We start from the raw sequence: 22,617 nt of genomic DNA on the forward strand, positions 1-22,617 counted from the left end.
GAGCCTCTAAATTGCCTGTTTCTCAGGCGCCGATCCCACTTCATCCTTCTCCTGGGATTCTAGAGTCCAGTGGCAAGCTACCTGCTTCAGCTGTAGGAGGGGTAAGGCCGGTCTCATGGGACGACTAGAAGCTTTTGGCTGGGCGCCACGGATCATGATTCTGGCCAGAATCTGCCTCTTTGTGACCATGTTTGCCCTACACAAGGTATCATTCAGGTATTTCTCTGCCTCTGTTTCCCTATCGGTAAAATAAGGGCGAAAGTCCTTTCCAGCTTTGGCATTCTGCCCCATGCAAGTCCAGTAACATTAATTTAACACCTGCTAAGTTCAAGGCACCGTGCTAGGCATAGCAAACAGAGATGTTTCCTATAGTTGGACCCAGTTTATCTTTATAGAGAAGAATGGTAACCTGGCCGCTCTCGTCTCTGAATTTGGATGCTAGGGATTCCAGGCCGAAGGTCAGTTCTGAACTAATTTCTCAGAGACAGGGTGAGAGAGAAGCAGGTGATCAGTTTGGAGGCTGGCTAATGCAACCCCTTCATTTTCCAGATGAGGAAACCAAGACAAAGTAATTTATACCCATGGTTACACCGTGAGAGGGTTCTGATTGAGCAATAAGAGTTAACGTGTATATAGAGTTGTAAGGTTTGCAGAGCACTTTAGAAATGCCTCATTTTATTCTCACAGCAACTCTGTGTGCTATTATCCCCCTTTTACAGGTGAGGAAACTGAGGCAAATTGTGGTTAAGTTAACTTGCCTAGCATCACACAGCTAGCTAGCTGAGGTCAGATTTGAATTCGTGTTTTCCTGCATCTGGGTACAGTGCTCTATACCCTGCTCCACCTAAATGCCTGATGAAGACGATGACGATGATGATGATGGTGGCGGCTAACATTTATAGAGTGCTGGCACTGTGCTATGTATGGGCTTTCCAATTATTAACTCATTTGATCCTCACAGCAACCCTGGGAGGTAATGATGACTTGTTGTTCGGTCATGTCTGACCCTTCTTGACCCCTTTGGGGGTTTTCTTGGCAAAGATACTGGAGTGGTTCTCCATTTCCTTCTCCAGCTCCTTTAACAGATGAGGAAACTGAGGCAAATGGGGTTAGGTGACTTGCCCAGGGTCACACAGCTAGGAACTGTCTGAGACCCGATTTGAACTCGGAAAGATGAATCTTCCTGACTCTAGGTCTGACACTCTGTCCGCTGCGCCATGTAGTTATCCTGGGAGGTACATGCTATTATTATCCCTATATTACAGAGGAGGAAACTGAGGCAAACAGGAGTTAAGTGACTTGTTCAGGATCCCTCATTAGTGAGTGTCTGAGACCAGATTTGAATTCAGATCTTCTTGCCTCTTGACCCCGGGCTCTATCCACTGCACCACCTGGCTGCCTTCCAGGTGAAGAAAATACTTCTCTGTGTGTGTGTGTGTGTGTGTGTGTGTGTGTGTGTGTGTATGTGTGGTGTTGAAAGGGTTGCCAGATACAAGACGTTATTAAACTGAGTGTTCTTCTATTGTAAAGGCATTTTTCATGGATGTGTATTTTGGGGCCCGGGCTGGCCTCAGCCTGACTTTATTTTATACTGTCATTGAACTCAGTTCAAGAAAGAACAAAATTGCCAGAACAGATCAAAGGCATTTAAACAGATATAACCCCTTGTGTAAATATCCTTGAACTTCCCCCCTTTCTGCTGCCCTCAGATTGCTAGAAGTCCATTCAGCACCTCCCGAGGTTGGCAGGTTGTTAGAGCTTGTAAAGGGCTCTAATAAACACTGCTCTTGCCTTTGTTCCAGCCGGGCACTCCAGCTGATTGTTGCCATTGTGATTTCTGCTTACCGGACAAACTGCATTGTGATCATCAAAAGCCCCCTTTGGCACGGAACCGGCCAAGCCGCTCTCCATTTGCTGCCTTCGTTCTTTCACCCCAGGTCTTCCCCCCTTCGCCCTTCCTTCTCGTTCCCCTCGTCTTACTCTAATTTACAGGAAGAAAGTCTAGACCCTCATAATGAATCACTTTGTGAAAACTTTACTCCAGTGCTGCCTAGAGAGACTGTGGGATATGGTGGCTCGAGGGCTCCTGTCAGGGCCCAGCTGAAGTACCACCTTCTCAAGGCTCCTTTCCTGGCTCCCCCATAATCTTAGTGTCTTCCTGCTGAGATTGTCCTCTGATTTAGTCTTAGTGCACAATCTTAGTGCACATTTAGGCTTCGGGAGCTTTAAAGTGCACTAAGACTTTTTGGGACACCCTGTACCTAATTGTTTGCTTGTGAGTCTGCCCCATTAGCCTGTGAACTGTTTAACAGTTAGGGCTAACTTTTCGACTTTCAATGTCTAGCACATAGTGGACGCTTGATAAAATTGCTTGGCTTGATTCCCTGTGTGACCCTGAGCAGGTTCCTTCGGTTTCCTCATCTGTACATTGGGATCCGAGCCTCAGTTTCCTCATCTGTACATTGGGAATCCGAGCCTCAGTTTCCTCATCTGTACTTTGGGGATCCGAGCCTCAGTTTCCCCATCACTACATTGGGGATCTGAGCCTCAGTTCCCTCACCTATAAATCAGGGATATGAACAGCATAGTAGGGTTGGTGGGGAGGATCAAGTGAGACTATGAAAGTAAAGTACTTTGCAAACCTGAAAGTATGATGTACATGAGTTACTGTGATTATGATTCTGATTACCACATTCTTCTCGTCTTTTTCATCGGGGTTCAGATAGAAATCATCCCGGAACGAGTCGCTGTCTTACCTGTTGTCTGTTCTTTCATATTCTGTAGGCAGCGGCATAGATGGATAAGACAGATGCTTTTTGTAGTTGAACAGAAGTATGAGAATGTAAGCTCATCCTTTGTGAACTCACTGAAAGCATCCTTAGTAGAACTCCCATAAGCAGAAAGGATGACAGAGATGATAGATGTTGCCTGTTCCCCTGTGATGTCAATCCCTCCGGCCAGGTACTAGGTCTTATATTTTGAAATAGATTTTGTTCCATGTAGCTTGAAGTTCGTGTTTGCTTTTTAATTCTTTTTAATAGTTCTTATGATTCAATAGTTCTTATGTTCTCTTCAGGCAGTTATCAGGCAGTCAATAACATTTATTATGGGCCAGGCATTGTACTAAGCCCCGGGGATATGAGATATGAGAAAAGAGACAATCCCAGCCTCCAAGGTCAATCTAATAAGGGCAGACAACGCATAAAACGAAAGCAGAAAAAGTAAGAGGGGGGATGGGATGAAGGAGTGCCGCTGTGAGAAATGAAGACATGGCTGGTCTAGGAGCCCTCTTTACATGGAGGTTTGGGGAGATGTTCTTAGTTCCCACCTCCAGTCCTCCAACAAGAGAGGCAGAGGGTCCTGAAGGAACCAATGAGGTCTGAGTACCAAAGCGGATGGGGTGAAATGAGTCTGTGAGAAAGGTCTCCCCTCTAAGGACTATTTATTGGTGAATTTCTCCAGAATGTTTTGGGGTCTCTTCTTGTAATAATGGGCTCTGTCATTTGTCGGTACATGAAAGCTAGTGAGCTTCTAATGAATTGGATTACAAAGGAAACCAATCATATTGAAATGTAGCTATCAAAATATTTAAAAAAGCAAATTTATGACCCCCTGACCCAGAAATAGACTACTTTAGGTGACATTCTTCATATCCAGTGGTGTTTTTCTAGTGTCAGCCTCTTCTGTTATTCAATGAAGGGATGCTTACATGTTCCAAAACTATTTCTCTAGGTTTTTGTTGTGGTTGTCATGTGCTCTTAGAATGTCTATCATTCTTTTCCCTTATTTTTTGGTGAAGAATGATTCATCTTTTTGTGGTTCATTAAAGTGACGAGCCCTGTGTTTTATTGTAAGAGTTGTATGAGTTCTTGTTAGGAAATTTTCTAAAATTGTTCTAGTCCATTTTAGAGTAAGAAAAGTATATGTTCAAACTAATTTATGTAGGTGTTAATTGCTTTAAACATTTTCTACCCTTCAAGATTTGATTTTAGGTTGCCAATAAGTCTCTACGTATTTAGCCATCACTTTCTACTTGATAACTTCATGTTCAGTGTTACAAATACCAAGGAATTAGTAAGTGTCATCTTCATTTATTGACTCAATTTGACACCTGGAGTTTATTATTATTAATTATTATTATTATTATTTCCTCCTTTTCACCTTTTTGATAGGTTTCAAATATTGATTTTTCAGATTATGAATGTTTTTATTCTGTGCTCTAAAATCTTAAAATACTATGAAAGAGCCTTGGATTGTCTATCACATGGAGAACCATGATCCTTTGAAATGTAGTAAAAAAAAATTAAATCAATAAATTTCCATTCACAGTGGCCTATGCCAATATAATTTAAGAAATGTGCTTATATTTCAGGTATTTTTAATAATGAATATGAAGATAAGAGGATCTAAAGCATTTGTGGGGTTTTTTGGGGGGAAATAGAGAACCCAGATTGGTTATGGTGAAAATTGGAAATCCATTGGAATTGCAGAAAATAAGTGATTGAAATTTCATTATTTGAAATATTTAAAATTAAGTTGTGCTAAATAAAAAAAAAAAAAAGCTGAACAGACCTGGGTCAGATAATGGAAGAGTCATGTAGCATAGAATGATTTTTTTTTTTAAAGAGAGAGAAAAAGACTTCGTGGCATATTTGGAATGATCAATCAGGAATTTTTTTTAAAGTGCCTACTGTGTGCCTGCCACTGTGGTAAATACTGGATGAATGAAACTGTGCCTACTCATGAGGATCCTAGGTCCTCTGGACATGCACGTACGATGAATAAGAGCTTACGTTTCTAACTGGGGGGGTATATACTGAATAAAGTATATACTGAATAAATTTAAAGAGATTAAGATACAAATGAACAAAACACAAAATACTTTGACGGGGAGGACCCTAGCTATTGATCAGCAAAGGCTTCCTGTAACACTGTGATGTTTGGACTAGCCAGTGCAAAAGCTTAAACGGGGGCGGTGCGATGTTGTGAGTAAGGAATCGGAGAAAAGACCAGTTTGACTGAATCCCAAATTAGTTGGGAGAGTGGTGTACAAGGAGGGTGGAAAGATAGGAAGGGCAAGATAGTTGGGGGCTTTAAAGCTAGACAGAGGAGTTTATATTTGGTTCTAGAGGCAATAGTAGGAAGTCACTAGAGTTGATTGATTAAGGGAGTTAACTTGGTCAAATATCCCATGAATAGAAAAAAGCTACTAGCAAATCCTATATTTTCTATTATGGTTATATTAGGAAGAGTAGTCATTTCTTAGTATAAAAAAAGAACAAGTTCCTTACTTATGTCATTCTCTAACACTGTTGATTAGAAATAAAGACTAATGCACTTCTTGTTTTGTTGCTCTCCAGTTGTTTTTCAGTCTTATCCACCTCTTTGTGCTCCCATTTGGAGTTTTCTTGGTAGATAGTCGAGCGGCTTGCCATTTCTTTCTCCAGCTCATTTGATAGATGAGGAAACTGAGGCAAACAGGGTTGAGTGACTTGCCCAGGGTCACACAGCTAGAAAGTATCTGAGGCTGGATTTGAACTCAAGAAGATATCTTCCTGACTTTGCACCTGGCACTCTATCCTTTCACAGAATCTGAATAGGAAGTAGTGTCAGGAGCCATTTAGTCCAACTCTGGCTCCACATCCTTCAGCCTCCTGTAGGACTTCTTATGATGTTGAGCTCACTTCATCCCAAGGAGCATCTTCCACTTGGGAGCAGCTCTAATCATTAGGAAATCTTCCCTACTTTAAACTGAAATCTTCCTTTTTGCCATTTCTACCTACTTTTGCCCTCCAGGACCAAGCAAACAAAGTTGAATCCCCCGTATTGGAAGTGTTCAGATAGAGGGATAATTAACCACTTGTTGGTAGAGATTCCCTTGGGATATGTTATATTAGATGGTCACTGAGATCCCTTCCAGATCTAAAATTCTGGGATTTTGTCATCTGAAGACTTCTCTTCTCAGGTTAAATAGCCCCCATTTCCTTCAGCCCGTTCACATATTGCATGGTTTTGAGACCCTTCCTAATCATACCCTCCAAGCTATCATATTAGTGTATTTTCCAAAATGTAGTACCCCTTAATGAATACAATACACAGTGCCCTGGGCACATATTCAGCATTAAAAACAACAATCCAGTTTCCTTTCAGAAGCTGCTAACTAATTAAATGTCGTCCAACCTGTGTTTTTGCAATTTATTTTGATCTTTTAAACCTTATTAAATTTTATCTTAACTAGATTCCAAGTCCTATGGGTCGAGATATTATCCATTGTGTTCACCATCCTTCCCATTTTGTATAATATGCAAATTTGATAAATATACCATCTATGTCATCATCCAAGTTCCTGATAAAAATGTTGAATAGAACAGGGCCAGAGAATCGATCAACAAGCATTTATCAAGTGCCTTTGATGTAGTAGACACTGTCCAAAACTGTAGCGTTACAAAGTCAAAAAGACCGCGCTTGCCCTCAGGGAGCTCAGGAGAAACAACAAATACACAAATGAATTTAAAAAAAACAAAAACAAAACGTTTGGTTTTTTTCTTCTGAGAAAACTCCTGGAATACTGTACAAAGGACATTAGTAGAAGCTTGGTATAGTAGACAAAGTGTTAAATTTAAGTTCAGGGTACCTGGTTCAGATCTTGGTTTTACCCCTTACTACTCCAATGAGCTTGAACAATACACTGAACTTCTCTCAGTTCTCAGTTCTGCATCAATAAAATGAGCGTATCAGGTTCAATTACTTCAAAGGTCCCTTTCTGCTCTTCATTTAGGATTCTATGACCTTTGTCCAGGTTGATATCAGTTCATTAATCACTGTTCCTTGGGTCTGGTTAGATTTAGTCATTACCGAACCCACCCAACTGTGGTCTTCATCTAGCTGACATTTCTCCATCCTCTTCACAAGAATTAACATGCGAGTGTATAATGAGTATCCTGTTTCTTCCTTCTCAATATCCTTCTCAATAGTTCAAGGGAGGGAGAGAAGAATTTAATTAATTTTTTGGAAAAAGAATATAATGAGAGACTTGTTAAATGTCTTCTTGAAATCCAGTTATATACCATATCTGCAAAAAAAGGTAATGAGTCTGGCATGGCCTCTTCTGGATCTTTAGTGATCATCATATCCCTCATAAAGCAGTCCTTTAATAACATAATCCATAATTTTATCCTTAACTTTATCTGCCAACTTAAAAAGAAAGCTGCATTGTATCATCAGGCTGTGACCTTAATGGCCATCCCATCCAACCCCACACATGAAAAGCAATCCTTACTATAACATACCATTTTAGTAGCCATCTAGCTTGTCTTGCAAATGTTGGCCTATAGGAACACTATAAATATTTGTTAAACCAAATTATATACTACATTCATTGCTTCATGTCACGTGCTTTCTAAAAATTTTATAAATTTCTTTGGTTTTTTTTTTGTTTTTTTTATACCATCATAGTTTTCCCCAGTATCCCTACCCTTTCTCATCCCAGAAAACCATCCCATTTAATAACAAACAGTGATTTTTTAGAAATGAAAAAGAAGTGGGGAAAAAAAATCAGTATCACTGGTCAGTACATTTTTAAAAAAAAAGTATGAAACACATGCAATAGTCAACATCTGTGGACCTCCTACCTCCGTGAAATGGGTTTAAGAGTGTTGTGCTTTTAAATTTAGTTGTATTCTTTCTTAAAATCATTCTATTTTGTAGGCACCTTCAGAATAGTTGATCCTTATATTATCAACCTGCTGAACTTGTAGATAGATATGGGACCAATTGGATAACAATGCTCAATTTTTGAAACTGAGCACAAGTATGTGAAGATAATTGACAGTGTGATGTGTAAACAGCTTAGTATCATAGATTTAGGGCTTGAAGGGACCTCAGAGACCTTCTAGTCCAACCCCTTTATGTCTGACCATAACTCATTAATTTGCTCATCATTTTGCCTCCACACATGCCCCCAATGGAAGGCAAAATGGTAAGAAACATGAATGAAATACTAGGGACTGTCCATCACCATTCTGACACAGCTGTTTCCCATTTGAGAACTATTACTGGCTGCCAGGAGCTGTCCAAGGCTGAAGTTCATTTGGAGGAGGAAGAAGGGGGTAGAGTAGCATGCTGTGCTTGTGTTAGTAAGTACACAGGCACACATGCTTTGTTGTATAGGACCTAATAAGTAACTTCTCATTGATCAACCTCAGACCTTGCTGGATGTGTGTGTGGGGGTATGTGTGTGGGGGGGGGGGGGTTTGTCTATGTGTTTAAACTCTAGACTGACCTTGTACTTTGTTTCCAGACTGTCCCTTATATCTTGTTAATATTTTGTTGCCAAATTATCCTTCTAGTCCTTGAAAAACTACCTTCTGTCTTCAGCTTTCCTGCTCATTACTCTAATAACTATCTCACTTGCTCTTTTGCTTCTTTGAGATCATTAACTGAAAGTTTTCTAGCCCCAGCTCATCTGGATCCTCCAATCCCATGCCCACCAGGCTTCATCCAAGGCCATGGATGACAAGGTCAAGGGGAGCAGGAGACTAATAACTAAAGTTATTAAATAAGATTAATGGGTAGATATCATTCCAAGCTGGGGTCATGATTCAGAAACCGAACTAGGAAACAACAAATCTATTTTCTTAAGATACGTATTTTAAAAATCACTTAGGACCCAACCAATCAATCAAAAACCTTTTATGAAATGCTGATTATTTTTCAGACACTGTGCTAAGTACTACCAAAGAAAGTTGAGAGTTCTTTTAAAGATACTTTAAAACTTTGTAAGTTTAATTTAACTTACTTATTCTATCTAATATACAAGACCTTTGGTTGTTTGTTGTCAAGAGCTCCCTGGAGCATATTGGAGCTCCTCCTTATCTCTTGACATGGTATGGATTGATAAATGGAGCCCAAGAGCTTTCCATCAGTATCTCTCATTCTCACTATGTAACAGAATTACCTTTTCCAATAATACATATCTCCATTAATATGCCAGCAGATATGGAACTTAGTAAATTAAAGAGAATTTTTAAAACTAGTACAATCTTAAGCTGATTTAAGAACGGTGTGGTGCCTGCAACAATAGAAGTAATGATCCTACGGTACTGAGCGCTATTTATGTCCATGTATGTGGGGATTGCATCTTAGCACATTACCAAACTAGATAGTGTGTCCTTGGGAAGGTAGCAAAGGTAGTGAAGGCTTTTGAGGTCATACCATTTTATGATCAGTTGAAGGAATTGGAGATGATTAACCTGGAAAAGAGAATACTTAGAGGATGTATCTGATGGCCACTTCTAAGTATTTAAAGGGTTTTTATGTAAGAGAGGGATTAGATTTGTTCTTTGTCCTCCAGGATAGAACCGGAAATAAGGGATGAATGATGCAGAGGGGCAGATTTGAACTCAGCGTTAGAGAAAACTCTTTAAACATGAAAGTTGTATAAAAGTAAATGGGCTGTTTCCAGAGGTAGTGAACTCCCCTTCACCAGATGTCTTCACGCAAAGGCTAATTGACCACATTTGGAACGTCATAGAGGAGATTCTTGTTATAGGTCGGACTAGGCGGCATCTGAGGTCGCTTTACGATGCCATGAATTGAAAGCAGAATGATCAGCACCTCAGTTTTGCCTCTTGGCCTTTGGACATTCTAACAGTCTTGACCTCTCCACCTCGCTTCCAACAAGCATTTCCACATTTTGAGTAGCATCCATTGAATATCTCTAATGGTAACCCCACTACCAGTGTATTCAACGTTAGTCAGCAGTTCCTCCAAAGATGGCAACCATTCCAGTACTAAAAGAAGCTTCCCGAAACAAGGATGTGACTGTGTCACTCCCTTGCTCACAGTCTATCTCTAGACCACCTGTCCAGACATTTCACATTGTCCTTCATACACTCAAGTATTAAATGTTTCCCAAATTCAGTTCCATCTTCTGCCTTCCTGTCTTTGCACAGACTCTTCCCTAAACCTAGAATTCATTCCTTCTTCATCTCTTCCTCCTGGCATCTGTAACTCAGGTACCATCCCTTATAGGAAGCCTATTCTGGTACCCTTCCATCTTCAAATTATCTTGTATTTACTTTACTTCTCTGTGTAAATGTTATATATCCCAGTAGAATATGAAGTCCTTCGGGGCTAAAACTGTTTTTTGCTTGTACCTTTGTCTGTAGTAGGCACTTAATAAATGCTTGAATTGGATTGGATTGGATAAAGATGAAAATGTTTAGAGCTAGTCTGTTTTCCTTACACTCAAACTAGGAATGATGGCTGTTCATTTTAAAATCATAATTTTAAATTTAAAATATCTTTTAAAAACACTCTAACATTTATTTGGTCTTAATGATTTTCGAAATACGTGTTAATATTTTTTAAGAAGAATGGATTTGTTGTCTGTAGGGAGATGGAACATTTATACTCCCTTTAGAACAATATTCTCCAAACTATAATGTGTTCTTATCTATCTGGGCTGTTTTAAGCATTTCCCCACCTGCAGTCAGGAGAATAACAGGGTTTTCCCCAATCTTTTTCAGTCCTTTGGTTCAATCATTTTCTAAATAGGCACTAAAGAAATGTGTTATCTTGTCAGGAGACTTTGTTTAGTTTACCATGTTCTCTCACTAAAATCTTACTTTGACTCAGCACCTGTAATTTAGACTTTAAAAGGTCCCCCATCCCCAAGCAGAGTAATGCCATGGAAAGGGGTGCTGGGTATAGAATCCCAGGGCTGTGACTCACATTGACTCTGCTACTTACTACCTGCATGACCTTTAACTTGTCTTGCCCCCAGTTTATTTTCCTGTAAAATAAGAGCGTTCAACTAGATAGCATCTAAACCCTCTCCCATCTCTAAATGTATGATCCTGTAACTACTGCACTTTCCAGTTTCCAGAGTCATCTCTTCTCTACCAAGCTCCTGCTCCCTAGATGCCATTTCTAGTGATGTCAGAAATAAAACTGATTTTAAGACAGGGGTCCCTAAAGTCAATAGAAAGCTTGCTTTCTTTTGAGAGGCTTACTCTCCAAAATTTCCATGTGTCAATTTACTGTCCTGAGTCAGCACCAGGGTCTGAGATAAGGCTGACATCAGTAGATCAACATTCGTTAAATGCCTTCTGTATGCCAGGTACTGTGTAAAGTTTCTGGTGAGTCACTTGATGCGTTCACATCTCAGAAAAATTCCTCTTTTCCTTCCTGTTTTGGTTGTAGTGCTCTGAAGAATTTTATGGGGATTCTTTCTTCCTTGGATCTTGGCGTCAGCTAAGATGGGGTATTGGCACTGAAGGAAAATAATTATTTTCTACTTCATGCATTTTTTTCTGTCTTTTGCAGGTTGTCACTTTGTGGTACAGAGCACCTGAAGTCTTGCTTCAGTCCAGTTATGCCACACCAGTGGACCTATGGAGTGTTGGCTGCATATTTGCAGAAATGTTTCGTCGAAAGTAAGAGCAACTATCATTATGATTATTTTACCTGAAAGTGGGATCTAAGTCTCCTTGTGATTTGATGGACAGTTGAAAGCTTAGCATTGGTGTTATAGTGGGAACAGCACTGGATTTAGTAAGAAAACCGGTGTTTCCATTCTGGAAAAGGACTCTTCCTCCCTGAGCTTTAGGTCTGTCATCTGTAAGATAATAGGGTTGGACCAGATGGCCTTGAAAATCCCTTCCAGCTCTGCATCTATGAACTTAAGATTATTAACCTGTTTCTATTTCCAAGAGGTAATTTTGGCTTCCCATTCCACCTACCCTGGCAACTGTCATCACAGAGTCACAGAATTTGAGAATAGGAAGGGATCTATTTAACTGTCTAGTCCAACCCGTAAATGAAAGGAATCCCCAGTCTGGCATCACTAGGGAGCAGTCATCCAGACTCTTCCTAAAAACTTCCATCCATGGGGAGCCCGCCACCTGGGATTGAGATGACTCATTCCACTTTTATCTAATTATGAAGATGTCAGAATTGGGCTCTTTGTAACTTCTACACTCTGGAGCCAAACAGAGCTTCTCAGATCCCCCTTCCTCATGGTTTTTAAGACAGCTGCCATGTCTCCCCTAAGTCTTCTCTTCCCTTAATTGAATACATCCAGGTCCTCCGGCCAATCTTTACATGACATGTAACCAGTTTGTAATCTTTCCTTATTAGGCACCAAGGCTTTTTTTCTATTCACCAAGTAATTACTATGTGAAAGGCATACATGCTTGGCTCTAGGGTTACAAAAACAAACCAAAAAGAAAATATTGATATCCTTAAGGAGCTTACATTCCACTGGGGATGCAGCATATAAATAGATAAATAAATACAAGATGATTTGAGGAGGCAGGTCAGGAATAACTTCCCCTGGAGGTCACGCTTGAATGAAGACAAGGATTCTAAGGGGAAGAGGTAGGGAAGGTGTTCCTCCCAGGGATAAGGGTAGGAGGAGAGGGAGACAACAGTTTGTTCAAAGTTGGGGATTAGAGGGCAAGTTCCACAAATAGGCAGATTTGGGAAGTGATGTGAAATAAGCATAGGAAGGTAGTAGACTAAAGTATTTTAAACACGAAGCTGCATTGTATTTTATCTAATAAGCAATAAGGAGCTATAGAAATTGAGTAAGAAAAACACATGGTCAGACCCATTTGTAAGGGAGATATTTTAGCAATTATGGGAAGGTTAAAATGGGGATGGGAGGATTTAGAGTCAGGAAGACCAACTAGAAGGCTGTTGCTATAATCCATCTGAATGATAGGGGTGGTGAGAGGAGGCAGAGAGAGAGCACACCAGTGTCACAAAAGCTGATGGAAGAGAAAATATTCAGGAGGGGTTGATCAGCGGTATCCTAAACTGGCAGGAGGTTAAAAAGAATGAGGACTGAGAAAAGGCCACCATGTTGAATAATTGAGAGAACATTGGTTGGGGAATGACTAACTGATATGTGCATGTAACGATACTACTATGCTGTAAGAAATAGGAAAAATTCAGAGAAGCATTTGAATGAACTGTTGAGTAGTGACATAAGCAGAACCAGGAAAAAATAAACATAATGACTACAATAACGTCAGTGAACATAACCAAAACCAAAACTGAACACAGTGTAATCATGGTGACCAAGCTTGGCCCTGGAGAAGAGTAGAGAAAAATATATCTCCCTCCAGAGGTGGGGAACCTGGGATCTGGAACATGGCATACATAGACTCTCATCTTAATTTTTTTTACAATTTTTTAATTTTATTTTTTTCTTGAACTTCAGCACCAAAATATGAGCATGTCCACATCCATAGAACAGAATAAGAGTATCACTATTAAATATGATTTGCTTTTCTTTTTAAATACATAATAAGTTCATGTAGCAGCTTTTCAAAGCTGTCTTGGTTGTCTGTGCTTCTTTCAGGTCTTCCTTCAGTTCTCTGCATTAAAAAAAAAGATGCTTCAGTGACCTTTTCTTTCTCTTCTTTGTTTTTTAATTGTATATACTTTTCTCTACATGGTTAATATGTTGGTTAATTTTGTTCTGAACTGCTTTTTTTTTTTGCTTTTTTTTTTTAATCTTTGGTAAGAAGAGATGATTTCTTGGGTAAGGGACAGAGGAAAAATATATTCAGAAATAAACATTAGGAGAGAAAGGAGCAGAATCCTGGAAGGAAGAAGTGTATATGAAGTAAAAACCAAAGAAACAAAGTAATTTTTTAAAAGAAAAGAGTAGATTCATTTCATTTTTACTGTCATGCTAAATTGCAAGGGATTTACAAGTGAGAGGGAGATGAAGAATTGGAGTTGAATGTAGATGGCTGTTTTTAGGAGTTCTGGCTATGAAATGGAGGAGCAGTATAAAAGAATAAGGAAATGGCACACTCTTTCAGTTAAAGAGTTTTTAAAGAGCTTATTCAACCACTTCAGTGGAAGACCTGGACATGCTTATAAAGCAGCAGGGAAAGAGACAGTCGTAAGGATAAATTGAAGATAGAAGGGGCAGAAAGAATGATCAAACGTGCATGCTCCTGAAGGAGATGGGAAACGAAGAGTTCAAAAGCACAAGGAAAGGAATTGGTGAGGAGAAAATCCATTCCCCCCTCCCAGTCCAGAATAAAGCAGGAAAGAATAGTGGTAGGGGTGATGTAGAAGGGTTTGGGCATATAGGATAGGGGAGAAAAGGAAACACACAGTGGATGGCTTCTGTTCTCTCAGTAGCGACAGAAAGGTGGAACAGCAGACTTAAAGATTGGAGCAGATATTGTGAAGAGTATAGGAGAGAATCAATCAGGGAAGAATAAAAGGGTTGTTGTACAACACTAGGAACCCATCTGAAATTTGAGAGCAGAAATTTGTAGTGGGTCCGGTTAGCACGGTTGCATGGCTTCTCCATTTACTTTTAGCAAGATATGAGTAGAAAGCATTGATGGTGGAGGTAACCCAGGCTTATCATTTTGCAGGGCATGAGTGGTGATAGAACAAAGGGTCAGAGGATTCGAGGGTAAAAGGACAATGTATAGTTAATTAACTATAAGGTCAGGACTACAGATTCCTCACTTTGGCATTTAACGATTATATGGAGAAGAAAAATGAACCCAGATCAAAGATAATTAACTAGGACGACCAAAAGTCCCAGTGATGATAAAGAAAAGGTTTAAGGGAGAGTAATGCAGATGGATAGATAGGAAGCTGGGACCCAAAAGAGGAATTTGATTGTTCTAGATCCTGGGAGTAGGACAGTTATATAGGTGATGGTCAGGCCAAGGGGGCAGGTGATAAAAATTTAAGAGGTGACATACATTTTTAATGTCCAAAAGTGCCACATGTTGGAGTTCATTCTTGTGATGTCACACATGTTAACAGGAAGGCCTGAAACTTTTGCTATACAGTAACACACAGAGAGGACATCATCTTCAAAATGAGTCAGAGGAAGCACAATTTTTCTAATGTGCCTGTGGTTTTCTTTTTTAAGTCTTTCCCCAGTTCTTTTGAATATATTTTTTGTATTCTAATTTTGCTTTTATTTCCATTTAAAAAAAAAAAAGCACCAATTAGGAAAGTGTTTGCCATGGGCCAATGTTTGGATTTTCTTTTACTTGTGATATGGCGGCCATAAGAGAAAGTGCAGATGTCTAGAAAGGAAGAAGGGGTCACAGGCTTAGGCAGAGTGTATAAGCTAAGTAATGTCTTTGCAAACCCATCGGTATTAGGGCTAGGATTTTGGGTGGGTCAAAATGCGGATCCTACCCATTTGAATATGCAGTAGTGTGAGTAAGAAAGTCATTCAATCCATAATCATTTATTAAGCACCTGCTGTGTGCCTGGTCCTGTAGTAAGCGCAGAAACGTGTTGTGCTGATAAAAGAGAGAGCCCAGGACTGCAGCCAGTCATTATCAGACCCTTTGAGCCTGAATTTGTACAGCCATAAAGGTGGTTAGGACATACAGCGGATAGAGCACTAGCCCTAGAGTCAGGAAGGCCTTAGTTCAGGTCTGGCCTGAGACACTTACCAGCCATGAGACCCTAGGCGAGTCACTTTTAACCTCTTTCAGCCTCAGTTTCAGTAAAACGAGGTTAATAGCAGCCCCTCCTTCCTCGGGTCGTTGTAGGGACACAATGATAGCGTATTTGTAAAGCATTTTGCAAACCCTAAAGCACCGTGTAAGGAGTAGCTATTCCAGGATCATAGGCTTAAATATTTAGAGTTGGAAGGCACTTTAGAGGAGGGAGGGAGCGAGAAAGAAGGGAAAAGGGGAGAAGGAAGGGAGGAAGACTGATTTATTAAGCACCTACTGTATACCGGGCACCGTGCTAAGCACTTTACAAATATCATCTCAATTGATCCTCATAACAACCCGAGGAGGTAGGCACTATTATCTCCGTTTCATAATTAAGGAAACTGAGGCAAAGAGAAGTGACTTGACTAGGATCACACAGCCAGGAAGTGCTGAATTTCTACTCCAGTCTTTCTGACTCCAAGCCCAGCCTCTAGGACCATCTCATCCAACTCCCTACCGAAACTGAACCCTAGAATGTTAAAGTTACTTGCCCACAGTCAGTCGCACTGACGGTTGGTATCAGAGTTGGGATTTGAACCCAGGACCTACACCCGGAAATCCATTACTTTCCCCCATACTGCTCTGCTTTTCCAGGGCCTCTGAGCTGGAGGTCCTTCAACATTCACTGCCTTTCAACCTGTTCCATATTGATGGAACCGTGCCAGAAGTATCCACTTCAGGACAATAGCTGAAAATGGAAGTCATTGAACGTGTCCCACCTACACAGGTAACTCTAGGAGTGTGTTTGCAGTGGCCACTTCAGAAGTGAGACCCAAAGCACCTTTAGGCCACACCGCTTCAGAGGAAGCCCTCAAGTGCCTCCTGTTCTGTCAAGAACACTCTCTCTCACTTGGTCCCGGTTTTTTACCTCTATAATTTATTTTAAAGATCCAGAGGGACCTCCACTCTTTACCCCTGGTAATCTTAACAATGGTCTGGGGCCAAAAACAATACAATTCTGACATAAACTAATTTGTGGAAAAGGAGAAGGCTAGAAGGAACTGGAGGTGGGAGGTAAGAAAAAACTGGCTATCTGTCACGTGCAAAATGGAGGAAGAACCAATTTTAAAATTGGAAAAGAGGCGTATGGGATGGAGTCAGATTCCCAAGGGCATTTTGGGCAGAAACAGCTTCAGAGCTGGAGGAAAAAAAGACAGTGGGGCCATTGTTTCTTTACATGTGGCATCATTCTCAGTACCATCCACCTTTAATACCTGGCCCCTTCATTACCTCTGTATTTTTGTTTACATAAAGAAAAGCCATTCCCTGAAGGTACTATATGATATCCAAACCATCCCAATGGGGTAGGCCTATGGTTGTGTACCTCCCAACACCTCCTCCCCAATTTTTTTTATTGTTACTTTTTGAATTTATACTATGCTCGTTTCTCCTGAATCCCTTCTCCCTTGAGCCCTTTTTTTTGTATTGACAGAATCAATAAAACCATTTAAACAAAGCCACCTGACAGCAACAGTGGCCAACAGAGTATATGCTCTATTCCCATAATCTGCCTCATTTTGGGGGGAAGAGAAGACGTGTTTCTTTATCAGTCCCCCAGGACCTGTTTTATTCATTATGGTTCATCACAGTTTGACTGTGTTGGGTTGTTTTTTTTTGTTTGTTTGTTTGTTTTTTTAGCATTGTCACTTAAGGCTATTGTTTATATTGTTATTATCTTGATGGTGACCTTGGGTATGTCACCTCATCTTGGAGCTTCATTTTCCTCACTGTAAAATGAAGAGTCTGTGCTAAATGACCTCTAAGAGTCTTTAATCTCCAAGGTTATAAACTGTGGCTTAGTGTTGACTTGAGAGACATTTGTAGGACTTGCAAGTACGTTCCTAAAATTCCTGTCACATAAAAGTATGCCTTTAGTCCTCTTCACTCTGACATACTCTCTCCTGGCAGTTTCATTCCATCCCATGGCTTCAGTTGCCAACTTCTGTGCAGATAGCGGCTCCCGAATCTGTATCTGTAGCTTTGCCTTCTCTCCCAACCCATAGAATCCTCTCTCTGAGGGTCAACAGAACATCTCTTCTATGTAACCTGCTCCTCCTTCAGGCATTACTCTTTCTGTCCGAAATTCTTTGCTATTCTTAACATTCCTTCTAACCGAATTCAAACTCTTTGGAGGTAAGAACTGTCTCACTTTTATATTTTTATCTCTAGCACCTAGCACAGTGTCTGACACATAGGCACTTAGTTAAATGAATATTGGTTGGCCAGTAGATCAGTTTTCAGTTAATGTCCAAATTCTGCTCGTTCTTCTGCCAAAGAGTTCCTCACATTCAGCTCTTCCTTTCTGTTCCCAAGTTACTGCCCTAGGATATGTCCTGCTTGCCACCCACTTGGCAGAACAAGTAGTAAGGCCCAAATGACCATGGGATACATCATTAGGACAGGTAGTAAGGTCTGATGATCTTAGCAGAAGGATTGTAAGTGGTGACTCCTGGCTCATCGAAATGATAGGAACAACCATGAACATTCTGCAGGGTGGATGCCTTGAAGGTACTGACCCACCACCTTTGGGAAGCGGAGACAAACCTGAAAGAATTCTGAGTTCCCACCAAATGGGTGAGATAGGGTTTAGTATCCATCTAGAAGGATGGGAAAGAAAGAGAGGCATTGGCAGGTAGGTGAAGGAAAGGTGGCTCCATTGCCTGGCCAATCCCAGGGGTCTGGACAGCCTGAGTCAAAAAAAGCAAGGGGTAAAGGTAAAGGGCACCTCCACCTATTGGCAGGGGAGGAGCTTTCTGTCCAGTAGCCCTAGTGACCCCCGAACACCAGTCAGTCGTCTTGAACAGCAGTACAATGTAATAATAAGAATTAACAATAATCCTTGATCACATGAGATCGTTTCCATCGATACCAAAATGTCATTTAAACTTTATCATACACCAATGAAAGATAGAAAGTAAAGTCTTTGATATTGCATCATGTTGAACAAATGGATTATGGTGATATGTACAAATGCTTTGGTCCCTTCCACAAAATATACACACTAACCATAAAGTTAGCAAGGAGAAAAAGACTGGCTGAATATGTTGAGACTCACTAGCATCCTGAAATCATTGCTTAATGGGAAGAATACATTAAAAGCAATTAAAACCTATCGAGTACCAGTGTTAACATACCTTTTTAACAACTGTAAAATGGATCCTACCAGATCGGAAAGGCATCCTAACAAAAAACCCATACTATATTTTAAATAACACAGGAGCCAGATAGGAAGAGAAATATTTCCTCCCCCAAAAGGAGAAAGAGTATTGAAGGACGTTCTTGGAGTACAAGGGCCCCAATAGGACCCTGTATACGTTAGTCTGTTTCTAAGTAGGGATTGTTTCGTTTTGTCATATCCTTTGTGCCTAGAACAGTGCCAATCAGATATTAGACACTTGCAAAATGCATGTTCATTGACTGATCCCATTTTGCTCATGTTGGATAGCTGATTCAACCTTTTTTCCAAATTCTAATAATGTTGTCTCTTACAATAAAGGCATTGTTTGCAGATATGTTTTGCCTTTTTCTTTTTTTTTTTGAGGTATCATCACATAATGGATAGATCATAGAGCCTTGAAACCTACCTGGCCGGGTTCATATTGAGATCTGATGCTTCATCTAACCTCGGATTTTCAATAATAATAATAATAATAATGATAATTATACTTCTTATATAACAGGGTTGTTGCAAAGAGAAGCGCTTTGTAAAAACCTTAAAGCCCTGTATAAATGAGAATGTTATTTATTATTATTAAGTTGAAGAAATAAGAAATGAGGAAAAACAAAAAATAAATACCTTATCGTTACCTTCACTGATGAATTGATGGTAGATCTTTTTTTCAAAGAAGAATTTCGGAATTCCACTAATCGTTAAAATAAAATAGTGGCCCAAGTAAATAAATAAATAAACACAAAGGTTTCTCCAGGGTGATACTGTGAAACTAAAACCTAGCAATCCTGACCAGCCCCAGAGCCAGAACCAGAACTAGTGGCATGACAGTAATGGGGTTTTCCAGGCAACAACAGAATAAAATTATACATTAAAAAAGTGAAGCTTGTTACTAATTCTATGAATATAGAGATTGTGGTGAACAGATAGCATTTCTAAGAAATTCTGGGTTGCTAGCAAGACAGGTCCCTCCCTAGGAAATGCCAAATGCCACCAGGAAGAAGAATACAAAAAAAAAAAATCTTGTAATCATTGTAGGAATGAAACAGCTAAGCCGTCATGGTCATAAAGCTGCATTGACTGCTGGTCTCTTTGGACTGGGACTTCCCACTTCCTGTGAATTCCACACTGGCTACCTGACAGGACAGTTGTATTGTAGGTGCCTGTGTGAGAGCGTCTGAAAGCAATCTCCAGGGGCCATCCTGCCAGTCTTTCACGTTGGTTAGTCTATGCCAAGGTTGCCCCACATTTCAGAAGGATTTTTAGTGACATCGTTCGTCCTCTTGAAAGAGATGAAAACACTTCCTCATTTGACACTAAGACATCAAGGGGTAGGCCCCAGGCTGAAAGACTGAGCATGCCCTCTCAGGACTGATTCCAGGGAAATCTGGGCGATGAGGATGCATTTCTTTTTCTTCCTATATTTTCCCTGCTATTTTGTCTACCGTGGGATTTACAAGCCACCTGGACAAAACTCTAAAGGGAACTCTTTGACATAATAATAACAGTATTCAGATTTATAGAGAGCATTAGTGTGATATTAATAACACTAGCTAGGCTTATAGAGCACTTTGAGATTTGCAAAGCACTTTATATATGTTGTCTTGTTTCCCTCTGAGGTAGGCATTATTATTATCTGTTTTTATGGATAAGGAAACTGAGGCTGGAAGAAATTAAGTGACTTGCCCAGGGTCACACAACTAAATGCCCAAGGCAGAATTTGAACTCAGGTCTTGCTATCTCTATGGCTATAAATACGTGTAGGAGAAAACTAGCCAGACTTTGAATCCCATCTTTGAAGCTTGTAGCTATGACTGTGGGCAAGTCATTTGAGCTGTCTAAACCTCAGTTTCCTTCTCCAGCTCATTTTACGGAAGAGGAAACAGAGGCAAACAGGGTTAAATGACTTGCCCAGGGTCACATAGCTAGGAAGTGTCTGAGGCCAGATTCAAACTTAGATGAGTCTTCCTGACCCCAGGCTCAGTGTTCTATCCACTGTGCCACCTAGCTCCCCTTCTTAGCCTTATTAATGTGGAATAAATGAGATTTAAGAGGAAATATGATGTAGCAGATAGAGCTGGCCAAAACTGGGTTGAAACCTCGCCTCTAACACAGGGGCTCTGTGCTCTGGGCAAGTCACTTGACAGTGCAATAGACAACTTCCTAAGACATGCAGACCCACAAAGGGAACCTGAGAATTCCTTACAGCAGGGGGGACCTAGTCCCTCTCCTTAATGAGTTTGGGGAGTAAGTGTCATGTACCACCTTTTCTCTTTTCTTTTTCTTTTTTTTTTTTGGTTCTCTTCCATTAGAAACTAATTATTCACAATTTCATATGATATGCTTAGGAGTCTTAGAGAGTGACTCCTTTATCCTTAGAAACATAATCACAGGACAAGTAAATAGCAACTAATAATTACTCTATTTACTTTTTATAGCCCTACCTAATATCACCCCGGCCCCCTGCCCCGCCCCCCCTTTTTTTCTGTTTTGAGATAAAAATTGTGTTGCTAGTTAAAGTTTCTTCATCCTATTTTGTTATTTCCTGGTAAGAAAAATAAATGGCTAAGTTAAGAGAGTAGCTAAATAGTTGTTATCGTTAGTTAGGATGGGGAGAGCTAGTCATTGTTTGCCTTCTGAGCCACCAAGTCTCATTGTGTTCCTTCTGTCTTTTTCCTACTTCACTTGGGCTAAGGATGCAGAGCTTTTAACTTTCCCAGCAGTGAGGTGGGGGTGTAGCCACTGGCTAACCCTTCTTTCCCAGGAACCAATGGAGCACAAACCACAAATCTGACCCTTAAAAGGAAAGGAAATCCTGAATGTAAACAGTTGGAGTTCATCACCCGGCTCCTGGCCTTCATTCAGAAACACATATGCAGCCATAAAGCTTCATCCTCTCTGTGGCCTTCTGATCTATCTGTCTTTTCCGGGAACTGGAGGAATTCCTGAAAAAAGGGAAAACTTTTAGGAGACCTTGGTTCTAGTGACTTTTGTAATTAATGAAAGTTGCCCTGGAAAGAGACAGAGAGACTCAGATCCTTCCATAGTCCTCCCCTACCTCTCTCTTGCAGATTGCTAAATTAAGATAAAAGAGTCAGAATGGGCACAAATTCAGTATTTTTTTTTGTAAGTTGTTAAGCTGGGGTTATGATCAAGACTGCCTCCTTTCAGCTATGAAATACTATGTGGATTTCCTTTTTCTTTTTTTTTCTATCAGGATGGTCAAGACAGGAAAGTATCAACTTCATTTTGTCCATTTAAAATAATTGTGTTAAAGTTGCAAATATAACTTCAGGCCAATCTTTTCTGAACTTGGAGGTGATTGATAGAAAGATCGATTCTTTTATAGACTTCAGTTCTTGGACTGGACATTAATTTGTTTATTTCTGTGCTGTTCCCCAAAATAGAGGTTAAAGGAGAAAATAAAAACACAGAAGCTTTTATATTTTTTAATACTTACATATGTGTGTATCTCAAAGACACATATTAATATATGTTGTGTGTGCGTGCGTGCGTGCGTGCGTGTGTGTGTGTGTGTGTATGTATTCCAAACAGATTTATTTGTAAAAATATTCCTACCTCAAATTCTGTCTCCCCTTTACTTTCCCTGGATTAGCTAACTCCTTGACATCTTATACCCAGCAGCCCCATTCTCCATATGGAAAGAGAAACAAGCCCATTAAATCTCAGTTCATTTTCTTTCTGAACCTTGAATCAAATTAAGATTCTCTGACATGGGAGGAGAGACTTAATCATTTTTTATTCTAAAACATTTTCAAGGAATACAGGCACATTATATACATTAAAGAGTGTGTGTTTTTTAAAATAATAATAATAATAATAACTCTCTCAGCCAGTGGCTTATTGCCCAGGCTCTCTTCCTGGGACTCAATAAAAGCTGCTTGCAGCAGGTCTAACAACCCTGAAATCCTGTCCAATTTA

General features: G+C 40.1%; 1 protein-coding gene across 1 annotated transcript in view; it reads left to right on the forward strand.

Moving 5' to 3' along the window:
- CDK6 (cyclin dependent kinase 6) overlaps positions 1 to 22,617 on the forward strand; it is a 257,723-nt gene that overhangs the window by 181,641 nt on the left and 53,465 nt on the right. The window contains exon 4 of the mRNA XM_036759648.1: positions 11,329 to 11,438. Coding sequence (XP_036615543.1) covers positions 11,329 to 11,438 — 110 coding nt within the window. The remainder of the gene's footprint in view (positions 1 to 11,328; positions 11,439 to 22,617) is intronic.

The sequence above is a fragment of the Trichosurus vulpecula genome, chromosome 5 (assembly GCF_011100635.1).
Source record: "Trichosurus vulpecula isolate mTriVul1 chromosome 5, mTriVul1.pri, whole genome shotgun sequence".
In the NCBI taxonomy this organism is placed as follows: Eukaryota; Metazoa; Chordata; class Mammalia; order Diprotodontia; family Phalangeridae; genus Trichosurus; species Trichosurus vulpecula.